The 13869-nt window shown below is 39.9% G+C and overlaps 1 protein-coding gene across 7 annotated transcripts in view; it reads right to left on the reverse strand.

The window, feature by feature from the left end:
* dnmt3bb.1 (DNA (cytosine-5-)-methyltransferase 3 beta, duplicate b.1) overlaps nt 1-13869 on the reverse strand; it is a 245309-nt gene that overhangs the window by 34274 nt on the left and 197166 nt on the right. For all 7 annotated transcript variants that reach the window (XM_080204810.1, XM_080204812.1, XM_080204806.1 and 4 more), the window contains one exon: nt 523-671. In XM_080204810.1, coding sequence (XP_080060936.1) covers nt 523-671 — 149 coding nt within the window. The remainder of the gene's footprint in view (nt 1-522; nt 672-13869) is intronic.

Here is a 13869-nt window from a genome sequence, read left to right on the forward strand (position 1 = left end):
TTCCTGTTCCCATCTATATATTTTATACCTAATCAAGTCAGTCTTTTTTCAAAAATAAAACCAATAGAGTAACATCTTTCTTGAATATGGCCATTTATGACTCCAGACCATTTGCTTACTCTTGACTACATCACACAAATGGGCTTTTGTTATCCTCAAGCCAAGCATTCAATGTATAACTGAGTGTGTCTGACTATAGGTTTTTGCTGCCTAGTGTATTGCGATTGGAACATTAACACTGGATTTTGCTGTATATTCAAACAATGCAGCTTTCCCCTTTTACACATGTAGTGAAAATTGTAAATGAACCCATAAAAGCAAATCATAGCCAATTGCACCCACTTTCATTTATCTTTGCCAATGGACACATGGGCCAATTCATTCAGTGATATTTTTAAATACATTCTTCATTGGTAAGAGTAACAAACAACATGACATACTGCAATGCTATAGTCAAAATTACAGAATTTAAAAATGAGACCAGGCGAGAAACAATATAGCTGGACAGTTTTTGAATACTACCTCCAAGAAACGTGAAATGTCCCTTTTATCATTGACACCCATGGCAACAACATTTTCAAATAACCAGAAGAAAGGCCGGTCTTCCCACTCCTTTGGTTTGGTATCATGGAGCAGTCGATAGAATTCAAAGAAGAGTCTTCCTGTGCCCTCTGCAACAAAGCACAGCAAAGCCACACTGATGAATAACATATTCAGAGACTGTTTTAATCAGTTTACAACTTTCCACTCTTCATTAGCGCCAATCTATGGCCACAATAACATTTATGCTTACACCAATTTGGATCTGAGCAGAGACTCTTACATAGCAGATCAAGGGCTGGGATTTTCACGAACCTAGTTACATGCATTTTTCATGTCAGCAGGCTGTTTAAAATGAGTGAAGAGAAATTCAAATCAGTGTTCTGGTTGCTGATTGCTATCCAGTAATTCCTGCCAGTAGTATCTATATGTAGATACTGAGTGAACAATCAGGGTCAGCTTCTCTCCACAGATGTTGTGCCTGCTGACACTCCTGTCAAGCTTACACATAAATGATGGCCACATGGAGGACACCATGCAACCTTGTCCTGAGCCTTCAGTAGGGCAGGGGGCAGGGAGAGAAGAAGAGACAGAAAATATGCCAATTTTAATATAGTGTTTGGTACAAAAACTCCAATTATTGGACTAACTTCCACGTTGTTTGAAGCAATTTACAGTCATCAGTCATGGTACTTTTATTCAAATGATGACTATTGAAAACCAAGTATCAAAGCTTTGAAAGATTTGCTGATACTGTTTTCTGCCATTTGTCTGCAAGTGGATGATTTTAAACAATGATTTTGCAAACAAATATCCATAGACAAATTACAGAAAGCTGACTTTTAGCAAAATCTCTGAATTAGAGACTTCTTGCCCTATTAGATTAAATATTTGACAATTATTCATCTCTTCACATATGTATGTCAAATTATTCTTTCCTGGTTTAAAGTAAATGTGCTTATGCTCCTTCAAAAATAGAAGAAGGGATATTGTTGCATTGTATTCATATAATATCACTAAAATAATTTATATACTTGCTTGATGATGCCAGATCACTTTTTTAAAAGAAGTGGTTACGGGTGAAAGAAAACTTTGAAACAAACATGCGTGGTTAAGTCAACTATCTGCTATAATAAAATAAACTGTGACAATGTTGTTCATTCAATGAGTTTAGTGTACAGATGCTTTACTATTACAGCAACAAAAGCAAAAATCCTGGAGTTAAAAAGTGCCTATTCTAAAAAATCTTCAGAAATTTGTCTACTTTGTTGAAACATTTTAGCAGAAAATTTGTTTATTTTGAAGTGATCACTTAAGAGGTTGGGAAAATTCAACTGCAATCAAATAATTGAATTAAGTTTTGCTGTACATTTCCAATACATTCCCAAGACTATATATATTCATACTAAGTGATTAGAATTACTGCTTTCAATGTATCATTAACAAAATGTTGCAAAAACTATTTTGGTAATTATAAGTGAAGTATATATATTTTTAAAACAAAATGGAATGAATATATCTGCTCACCCAATTACCCTTTCTTTTAGTGTCTTAGTTCTCTTGTTGTGATGTTTAGCTGCTAACCAGGCTTGCCTTTTTCACTGCTCAGCTGTTGTTCATGGGGAAGTTGTTGAAAGGGGTATACATATCCTGACGTTAATTATAAGTCAGTTACTGTGGGATATTGCTCTATATTGACAATGGAGGCCAGAATATTGGAAGGATAGAATCTTCAGAAGAAAATGACTAACTTTCTTTCTCTCAATGAACACATTTGCAAACTGGCAGCTGGGACAATCTTTAGTGATCTATTTAAAGAAACAATGTTGCTTTTTGAAAGATAAAATTAAGTGCTTTGTAGCTGCATGGCTGCAAAGTAAAATGTCACAGGAAAATAAACCAGTATTGTGCATTTTCTCTTATATTGCTGGCTATGCAGTTATAACTCAATGCTGAGGTTAACAATCCATTCAACGGCTTTAGCAGAAACAGTGTGAATGGCTGTGATGCCATCAGGAATGGACCTCTCAGTGCAGAGATCCAGAATATGGGCAATGGTCTGACATAGATGGTCACGGTCACAATTTGAGCTATTTCTCACACTCCACTTTTGGGGCAAGTGGCCACATTGTCTCTGGCCTGTCCTCAAGCAGTTGAGAATCATTCAAATTTTCCTGGGAAGGTTGAAATGGGGACTTCAGCACTTGGGTTAGTTAACACGTTGTGTTTGGTGATGTTTGCCGTCAACCAAGAGGTGCATCATTGAGAAATGGTGACGTTGTCAGTTTATAGGGTGTGGAGTGTGTTTCAATAGAGTTAACAGGATTTCAGACAGGGTTTATTGAGGTTCTGTGTCATTGGGAGTGCTTAGATGTCAGCCTGTGGTGTTCTTGGTGATATTGTGCTGGAAATGTGTGATTTGTGACCAACTAGGAACTGAGATTTTAATTGAAACAAAATCATCACTTCAGTTCAAAATCTGAGGAAGACCACACCAATGATGGAACAATGAATTTTGTGTTCTACTATACAAGATCATTCGACAACCTTCACAGTTTGTACGACATTCTCCAAGCCACACCTGTCCCCATATTGGATTCCAATAGAATGCTGGTAGAAATGTTTGGAAACGGGCTACATCTGTCAACCCATTCTGGGTGAGCAAGAAGATTGAATGTCTGCTGAGCCAATGGACTTATTGAACAAATGACTGATGTCAAATTCTATTCAACTAACAGATTTGCTGATTATAAACATATTGGTGGAGAAGACTCAATGTGCCAAATTGCCTGCTTCTGTTCCTATGTCTTATCATTTATATTGAATCAACCCAATTTTATCATATATACCAATATTGTGGTAATGGACAATTACCTCAGAGACCGCTGATTAAGTATTGGCAGAATGTGGCTCAGAGACATTAATATAGTCTCATGTGAGCTCCACGCAAGTGTCACATAAGTAATGTGCTCAAGTTCTGAACTTGTACATGAACCCAGAATCTTCTGTTGAAGAGCCAAGATTACTTTCCAAACTTGCTTACCATGTAGCTTGTTTTAGACAGACAGTTGGAATATTTCACAATCCTAATTACCTGGTCTAAACCCACAGAATTGTCAGCTGGATGTTGGTAACAATGCTTTTGCCTGATTAAAAAGGTTGTGGTTTCAAGCCTGTACATTACAGTAAATAGTAAAACTGAGCACTGGACTTTATACTGAACTCATGTTTGCATCTCACAACCTACATTCTCCCCATATCTGCATACCATGTTCGGATGCTCCGGTTTCCTCCCACAGAATTGGGAGAAAAGACGTGCTGGTCAGGTGCATTGGCCATGCTAAATTCTCCCTCTATATCTCCAAACAGGCACTGGAATGTGACAACTAGGGGATTTTCACAGTAACTTCATTGCAGCGTTAATGTAAACCTACTTGTGACACTAATAAGTAAACTTCAAACTTTAAAAAATACGGTCATTGTTAATACCAAAAAAAGAAAACTATGAACACGAAAAACCATTCAATACATGAAGAATTTTGAATGAACACTTTCCAACCTGGAATCATTAGGAATTCCTATTCTTTCCAGTGTTTCAGAGGTGTCTAGTTCCAGAACACTAATACTGTATTATTAAATATTTAAAATAATAACTTTAGCAGCATATATGTTGTCAGCTAGTGAGGAATCTTTGGTGAATGATTTTCTGATGTACAAAATTAATTAATGGAGAATAGTATGATGAACATTGCACTGGAGCATGAACAGGGGCTGTGCTGACATAGTAACACATGATATTATATCTTGTATACCAAATTGTTTATTGTATCTACAATACAGGCAATACTACCAAAATACAGGCAGAAGCTACCTATAGAGCAAACAGAAAGCTACTAGGAGAATCATCACTGAGAAATTCTCATGCAGCTTCTTCAAGCAGCATTGGTTAATACCTGATGTTTATGGGCACTTTTGACTGAAAAGTGACAGAAAGAGAGGAAAGGAAATTATAGAAAATAGCTTGGAAGACGAAATGTGAATTGGTACTTACCCGACTGATCCAGAATCTGCAAAACAGGCAGTAAAGTCTTGGGAGATACTGAAATAGTACTGATTGCTGAAAACCTTGGAAGAAGTGCAGGCTCTCAGTACCATCTCTCTGGTGATACAGTATGGTGTAGCTGAGGAAGTTAAGTCTTCCAATACATACGAGTGAGAAAGAAAGGGAGACATCAGAAAATGGAGATAAACAGACACAAAGAAAGAGAGCCATCTAGAAAAAGAGATCAAGGGAGAGAATAATAAAGGCAGGCTTCAAGGATGAGTCGAGATGGGTCAAATATTATCTGAAGCAGAGATCTTTTGAGCATGATGATTGGAGGATTGCAGGCCAAAGAGAGACACAAAACAGCAGGTGCAGACATCATAGAGAAAATTGAATAAGATAAATTAGAACTCAAAAGAACTAAGATTTAGCTCACAAATAAAGGAGAGAGCAAGGAATCATCAGCACTACAAGCATTCTATAACACATTCAATATACAATTTATTGTATTCTACTTGAAATTCACTTTTATATTATTTTCTTTTACTAGAGAGATCACTCTTAGAAGGGGAGAGGGTAAAAGATAAAATACTTATTATTCTCTGTGAAATGTTGTCAATTTTGGATGACACCTTCACAAACTTAACACTCACAATCCTAGTCAGCACAGAAATGTACTCCTACCAATGGAAGGGAAAATGATGCGTAAAGAAAGTCATGGATGTGCTACATACATACATTCCATGCACAAAGCAGAGAAACAAATAATGATGTGGAACCCACTGCAGATACGTTTAAATGGGGGCAAAACCCATTTACATTCATCACAGGAGTCAAGTAAAGCTCTACAGCAGCATTTGAAAAATTCTTATTTTATAGCAAAAACCTTAGACTATTAATTCTTGTTCACTAAATGTCAAATTCTCATGATCCTTTCTCTACTACTATAGAACTACGTTAGTCAAATGATTGAATGAACAAGCTTTCTGCAGTTGCACGTCTTTAAAAGATAATGATACTATGCGTGAGGTGGAGTTGGCTGGGAGTTCTTTTAGAACAAGGCAGTCTCCACAGAGATCATAAGAAAAATATGTTCTCATAATTGGCAAATTTTATGCTGCATAACACTTAAGGTGAACAATGAAACTATCAAAAATAGCAGTCTAATGTCAAGCTATCCATACCCTACAGTGCATTGCCCTTCATTATTCGGGGGATCTCCTTCCACACTTTAAATGTTCAATAGATGCCATTTTTAAAATGAACCACATGCACTTAGTGAAAGCAGACTGTGCATCTTTTACTAAACTCTAAATCGGGAAATCTACCGAAAAACTATCTAAAGTATGTAAAGATGTATTTGGTATAATACAAAACCAATATATGACCCCAAAAGACCAAGGGCTGGTTTTTAGCTACCAAGGCAGGTGACTCGGGAAATTTTTCAACTCAGCAGACCTGCCTTAAAGTACTTGGTCACAGGCAGTTTTTGTCTGGGAGGGACAGGTGCAGATTAGTTCTGGCTGTTGACTCCAGAAATAAACCCTAGGTGGCCACAGGAGTGTGCGACTACCAAAAGAACGAAGAACAGTACAGCACAGGAACAACCTCTCAGCCCACCAAGTCTCTGCCAACACAGGTGCCTTGCCTGTACATGGCCCATATCCATCTATTCCCTGCCTATTCATGTATCTATCAAGATGCCTCTTGAATGTTGTTATAGAATCTGCTTCCATCACCTCCTCTAGCAGTGCATTCCAAGCATTCACCACTCTCTGTATGGAAAAACCTGTCCCTTACATCTCTTTTAAACTTCCTCCTCTCACTTTCAATCTATGTGTCCGAGTAACTGATCCTTCGACCCTGGGAAAAAGATTCTGACCATTCACTCTATCCAAGCCTGTCATAATCTTGCAAACCTCCATCAGGTCCCCCTCATCCTCTGATGCTCCCAAGGAAACAATCCAAGTTTGTTCAACATTTCTTCATAGTCCATATCCTCCAAACCAGCAACATCTTGGTATATCTCTTCTGTACCCTTTCCAATACATCAATATTCTTCTAGTGGTGTGAGTATTGGTAGTGAGTACTCTTCTGCTAGTGAGTATTATACACAATACTCCAAAACAGCCTAACTAAAGTCTTATACAGCTGCATCATGATTTTCCAATTCCTAAATTCAGTGCCCCAACCAGTGAAGGCCAGCATGCCATATGCCTTCTTGACCACCTTGTTCATCTGAGTTGCCACTTCAGGAACAGTGGATCTGCACACATAGGTATGCTAATATTTCTAAGGGGTCTACCATTTACTGTATACTTCCCTTCTGCAGTAGACTTCCAAATCTCATCACCTCACGTTTCATCTGCTGTATTTCAGCCCAGGTCTCCAGCTGATTTATATCCTGCTGTATCCTCTGACAATCCTCCTCACTCCTCCAATTTTTGTATCATCTGCAAACTTACTAATCAGACACCTACATTCCCTCCAAATCATTTATATATGTTACAAACAACAGAGGCTCCAGCACTGAACCTTGTGGAACACTGCTTGTCACAGACCTCCAGTTAGAAAAGTACCCTTCCACTACTACTCTCCACTTTCTATGCCCAAGTCAGTTTTTTCTCCATCTTACGAGCTCCTCTCAGTTCCCATGCAACTTCATCTTCTGTATCAGCCTGACATGAGGAACGTTATCGAAGGCTTTAGTAAAGTCCATGTAAACAATATCCACTGCCCTGCCCTGGTCAATTTTTTTTTGTCACTTCCTCAAAGAACTTAATCCAGTTGTGAGACATGACCTCCCTTTCACAAAACCATACTGCCTATCCTAAAAAGCCTATTCTCTTCCAGATGTGAGTACATCTGACCCTAAGAATCTTCTCCAATAATTTCCCCACCACTGATACAAGGCTCACTGGCCTGTAATTTCCTGGATTGTCTCTTCTGCCCTTCTTAAACAGAACTTTAACAGATGTTAGCTATTCTCTAATCCTCTGGTCCCTTGCCCATGGCTAAAGAGGATATAAGGATTTTGGCCAAGGCTTCAGCAATTTCTTCTCTCCTCTCAGTATTTTGGGTAGACCCCTATCTGACCCTGGGGAATTGTCCACCTTAATGTTTTTCAAAACCTTCAATACCTCCTCCCTTTTTATCTCAACATGTCCTAAAATGTCAACATCCTCCTTTCCACACTCACCGTCCACCATATCTTTTTCATTTGTGAATACTGATGCAAAGTACTCATTAGTAACCTCATTCACCTCATCTGGCTTCACACACAAATTCCCTCCACTGTCATTGAGTGGACCCATCCTTTCCTTAGTTACCTTCTTCCTCCTTATATACACATAAAAAGCCTTGGGGTCCTCCTTAATCCTTCCTGCCAAAGACCTTTTTAGCCCTCCTAAGTCCCTGTTTAAAATCTTTCCTGCTGTCTTTGAATTCCTCAAGAGCCTTGTCTGTTTTCAATTTCCTGAAATTTATGTATGCCTCCTTTTTTCACTAAGCTCACAGTCTCTCTTGTCATCCAGAGTTCCTGAAACTTGCTATCTTTATCCTTCATTTTTACAGGGGTCTACTTATCTGAAATGGTAACTTCTTCTAAAAGACTCGCAGACATTGGATGTGGATTTATCCTCAAATAGCCGCCCTAAGTCAACATTCCCTAACTCCTGCCTATTGCTGTCATAGTTAGTCTTCCCCCAGTTCAGTACTTTCATTCTGGGACTACTTCTATCCTTTTCTACAAGTATCTTGAAACTTATAGAATTGTGATCACTGCTTGCAAAATGGTCCCCCACTGAGACATCAATTACCTGTCCAGGCTCGTTTCCCAGAACCAGGTCTAAGATAGCCCCTTCCTAACTATCTACATATTGCCTCAAGAAGCACTCTTGGACACACTGAACAAACTCTGCCCTGTCCAAGTCCCTAGCAATAAAAATCCCAGTCTATGTCGGGGAAGTTAAAATCGCCTATTACAACAACCCTGTTGTTTTTACATCTTTCCATAATCTGCTGACATATCAACCATGGTCAGCCATATTCTAATTTAAAGATAGAACAATCTGAGACACTGAATGGCCTACTCCTATTTTTAAGTTAAACCCAAATTGAACAGGTTATCACCACCAAGATCAATGTTAATTTCTTCAATAACTAATTGCTTGAATCATAGCAGTCCAGTTTCCACTCTTCTCAAAGCACCAAAATGATCCTAACAGAATTCATAGTCAACATCATTCCTTCTTGGCCTCTTCACAGTTGATGAATCCAACATCCATATTTTGTAGTTCAGCTCCTTGGGATTGCCCTTGCATCTTTGCAGTTATCTCCAATGATGGCTTCTCATCCCAACACTGCATCATCAGTTCCAGAAGCCTCCAAGGAACTACTCTTGGCCTGCTCCTCTTCTTCATAAATATGTTGTTTATCATTAACACAACCCAGAATCATGGGGTCAACATCTACACGTACTTTGATGTAGCCAAGCTCTTCCTATCCATAATTTCCCAGAACACCTTGCTGAAAGTTCTGGTGCATTTATCCTTCTCACATTAAATCACATACACTAATCATTCTAGTCTTGCTAGTCTACAATGGGTCTCCATTTCTCAATACCTTGCATTTAAAATCCTCATCTTTATCTTTCTATCTCTTCAATCACCTTCAGCTCATTTTCCACTTCTCATTCTGTTGACTTTGTGTATTGTGCCTTCTCTTTGATATATTATACTTAAAACAGAAATTTCAGCCGCCTGAGTCATCCTCTCTTGGATGTTCTCTTTAAACCCTTCCATGTCTCCACCATTTTCTCTACCTTTAAATCTTTTCAGAATCTACCCTTTTGAGAAAGCTTTTGATCACTCTCTTCATCTCACATTTTCAGGCTTAACATCCTTTTAACATGTACTAATCCGTAAGTGTCTAAAGATCAACCTTTTTATTTGAAATGCCATAAAAATGCACATCACTGGTGTTCTTAAAATTGAATATGAACACCTTATTCATACAGTATGTTCAAAGGGTTTAAATCCCTGTCCTAATTTATGAGGCTATTAAATTTCATTTTTTAAAAAAAAATAGAACTAAATTACATTACCTTTGAGCTGGTGACCTACTTAGTTACTGCTCACAGCAGCATCATCATCACGACATTAATTTCACCAGTCCACAATGCTGCACAAGAAAACTATACTGGCAAACTTGTGAGTTATTCACATGTGAATTAGTACAGTATAAATTCAAAATCTTGTAGCTGAATAGACAACTAAACAATTAGTTCCACCTTTATGAAATAATGCCCTTTACTGCTATCAGTTCTGTTAAAGAATCAGAATTGAAATGTTAATCTACATTGTCTCTTTTTAGGTGCTGACAGAAGAGCTGCTTTTATCCAGCATGCCATTTAAATTAACTTTCTAAGATTCACGGTTTTACATTTTGTCTCTGCATTACCACTCTGGGCAGTATTCCCCTGAACTTTGACTTCTTTGAACTGTCACTTTCAAACTTCACAAACATCATCTTGCATATTCAACCAGCTTCAACTTCTCCTCGTCCCAGTGTCACTGATTAATTTGTAGTAACCTTGTATATTAACAATATACCATTTACTGTTTTATGTCCTTGCATTTTCTTTTAGTGCTGGGTCCATTGCTGTTTGTTATCTATATCAATGATTTGGATGAGAACGTATAAGGCATGATCAGTAAGTTTGCAGATGACACTAAATAGGTGGTACTGTTGACAGTGTGGAAGATTATCAAAAATTACAACAGGATCTTGATCAACTGGGGAAGTGGGCTGAGAAATGGCAAATGGAGTTAAATACAGATAAGTGTGAGCATTTTGGAAAGTCAAATCAAGGTAGGACTTTCACGCTGAATGGTAAGACTGTAAGGAGTATTGTGGAACAGAGGGACCTTGGAGTTCAGGTGCATGATTCTCTAAAGGTGAGTTACAGGTAGACAGGGCAGTGAAGAAAGCTTCTGGTGTGCTGGCCTTCATCAGTTAAGATATTGGGTATAGAAGTTGGGAAGTTATGCTGCAGTTGTACAAGATGATGGTGAGACTGCACCTGGAGTATTGTGTTCAGTTTTAGTCACCTTGCTGTAGGAAAGATGTTATTAAACTTGAGAGAGTGCAGAAGAGATTTACAAAGATGTTGCCAGGACTCAAGGGACTGAGTTATAGGGGGAGATTGGACAGGTTAGGACTGAGTTCTTTGGAGCATAGGAGACTGAGGGGTGATCTTATGGAGGTGTACAAGATCATGAGAGGCATGGATAGGGTGAATGCACTCAGTCTTTTTCCCAGGGTTGGGGAATCAAGAACTAGAGGACAAAGGTTTAAATTAAACAGGTAAAGAATTAATGGGAACCTGAGGAACCCCTTATTCCACATAATACGTATGTGGAATAAGCTACCAGAGGAGATGGTTGAGGCAGGGACACTGACAACATTTAAAAGGTATTTGGACAGATACATGGATAGGAAAGGTTTAGAGGGATATGGGCAAAATGCAGGGAAATGGGGTTAGCTTAGATGGGCATTTTGGTCAGCATGGACCAGTTTGGGCTGAAGGACCTGTCTCCATACCGTAGATTCTTTGATTCTATGATCACCTTTCAAGGTTAGAAGCCATAATTCAATCTTCTGATACTCAAAATCAGTTTCCTAGCTCTTCTCTAATCCTTCTTCCATGACAGGGTACTCAAAGAATGAACTGAACAGAGCATACACAGTTTAAGGATAACCAACTTCAACTTGTCCACTATTGTTTTATTTATATAGTTCAATATTTGCTCTGATAAAATGATTAGACATCTTAAATGTTGAGTTGGATTTTGGCTGTCAAAACATGCAGCTCGAGTCAGAAAATTCCCAAAATTTCTAAAGTAATTCATGAGATCTAGAAAAAGCTTCAACTCTGTTCTGCTCCTTGGAGTTGGAGTCCCTTTTATGGCTTTCATCTTCTTTTCAACAGGGTGTAATTCATCCTTGTCAACTCTGTACCCGAGGTACATTATCTTGCTGGCCTGGAACACACATTTCCCCTTTATAAATCAATCACCAGCATCAGGAAAAGCCATAAGACTGCCTCTAAACTCTCCAGTAGCTCCTGAGATTAAAATGTCATCCAGATAGACTGTCACTTTGGGCACCCCTTGAAGCCTTTTCTCCATTACTTTTGAAAAATAGCGCAAGCTGAAGTCACTCCAAAAGACAAGCGAGTATACTCATATAATCCTCTGTATTTATAGTGATGTGTTTCCTAGATGACATCTCAAGCTCCAGTTGGAGGTAGGTGTGGCTCATGTCTAATTTGGAAAATATGTGACCCCCCCTCCCCCCAAGCCAGCTTCACATACCATCTTTTAGGGTATCTGTCTCAGCGAGTTGACTGTCAACTTATAATCCCCATGGGGATGAATAGAATTATCAGGTTTTAAAACTGGGACTACTGGCACGGCCCATTCAGCAAATTACATTGGTTGTAAGTTCCTCTGGACGTTCCAGTTTGGCCTCTACTTTGGCACATGAGGCATAGGGAACCAGTTGTGCCTTGAAGTATTTAGGTTGGGCCTCTGTGTCCATGTAGATCTTGGCCCTAGCACTTCTAATCTTCCTGGGGCCTTTTAGGAACCCTTCGAGTTACTTCCCAATGATTTTTTTATAAATTGCCAGTACCCATTTGAATGGTCTGTTGCCAATCCAGGCGGATTTTCTGTAGCCAGTCCCTTCCCAAAAGACTGGGCCCAGGTCCTTGCACCACAACTGGGGGGAGTCAGATTATCTACTGCCCATGTGTAACTGGTGCTCCCCAATGTTAGTGGCCAATCTAGCGTTGGTGCTCTGAGGTTTCCAGCTGCTGGCTGTCTGCCGTATGAGTGCCTGAGTGCCCCTGCCTGACTCCCTGACGAAAAATTGTTCCAGAAGGGAGGTCAAGCTACCCTATCCCTCTGATTTTGCCTAGCTACTGTTGGATCCCAGCAATGCCTAGAACAATAGAGTGCAGAGCTGGGCACAAATCTGGCAGGATCTGATGGAGCAAGGTCTCTAAGGTAACCGCCACCTTTTCCATGGAGACCTCAAGACACTCACATGTCAGAGTCACAACATTAGTCAGAATGGGGTGGACTCCTCCAACCTTCACTCTGGCCTGTTGACTGCCTCTTACAATTCTGCCTGATTTTTTGCTTCTGTTGTTGCATTTCCAACATGTTAGAGGTGGCTGTTTCCAGAGACTTATTTCAGAGACTGGATTCATTAGGTGCCTGTTCTCCAGCAGTTCTCTAAGTGCCAGAGACCTGAGCTGCCAGTGCCTCCAACTGCTGTCAAGACATGTCAGTGACCCTGAGCTTAATCTAGATCCATGACCCTGTGGGGTGTGTATCTCTGAACCAGTGCAGGGTGCAGGTGAATGCAGTAATGGATCTTCATCTGATGCATCTTCAGCATTCTCCAATGTGGTGGCTTGGGGGCTGGGGTTTACGGTAGTTCTGGGTGTCTGGGTCTATTGGTGCCTGCAAGAGAGAGGAAATAGATTTAGGTCATTAGCAGGCAAAATACAATATCGCTTTTCATTCACTGTGATTATCAGGATGTGGGAGCTCATGGAGGGTTAATCTGTACCCCATTCCTGGGAGAGGCTAATCTCATCTTCCCCATGGACTGATCTTTATCTTCACTTAACAGCATGGCGAAATCCATCTCAAAGTGGAGACAGCTCTTGGATATCTGCCATCCCTCTGCCATCTGGGGTATCACCCTTTGATTGTGGGCAAGCGTGGGCTGTCTGAAGATAAATGGAATGGAATGTGATAAATAGAGATGGAGGAGAGATTGGGAATCATGGATGTTGAGCCTCCCCATTATGAGCTGAGATTGGAGTTTATGCAGCATGATAGATGAGATGCTGATGATATTAAACTGTCCGTGAGACATTCAGTGCAGATGCCTTCCCCGCTAATATTGTATGAGATCCCTGAGCAGTGTAACCCTGCGAATGCATGATGGCATTATTAGGATGTAAGATTGGCATGAAGTGAAGACTGACTTACCCTGCGGAGCAGGTGAGATAATTCATCCTCTCCTTGCACTGGCTGGCCATTCTTGGGTGGATACCTGACAAGCCGACCTCCCTTGCAACTGTCTCCTTGGCTGGCAAGATGAGGTGGTGGGCCGCCTGGAGCCATCCCTCAGGACACCAGGATGCTGGCGGATGCCACAGATGAAGGTTTCAAGGAGTCATTGCTGAACCAGGGAACCTTTGTCTA

Source organism: Carcharhinus amblyrhynchos, chromosome 16, assembly GCF_965287045.1.
Source record: "Carcharhinus amblyrhynchos chromosome 16, sCarAmb.v2.hapA, whole genome shotgun sequence".
NCBI classification, from domain to species: domain Eukaryota; kingdom Metazoa; phylum Chordata; class Chondrichthyes; order Carcharhiniformes; family Carcharhinidae; genus Carcharhinus; species Carcharhinus amblyrhynchos.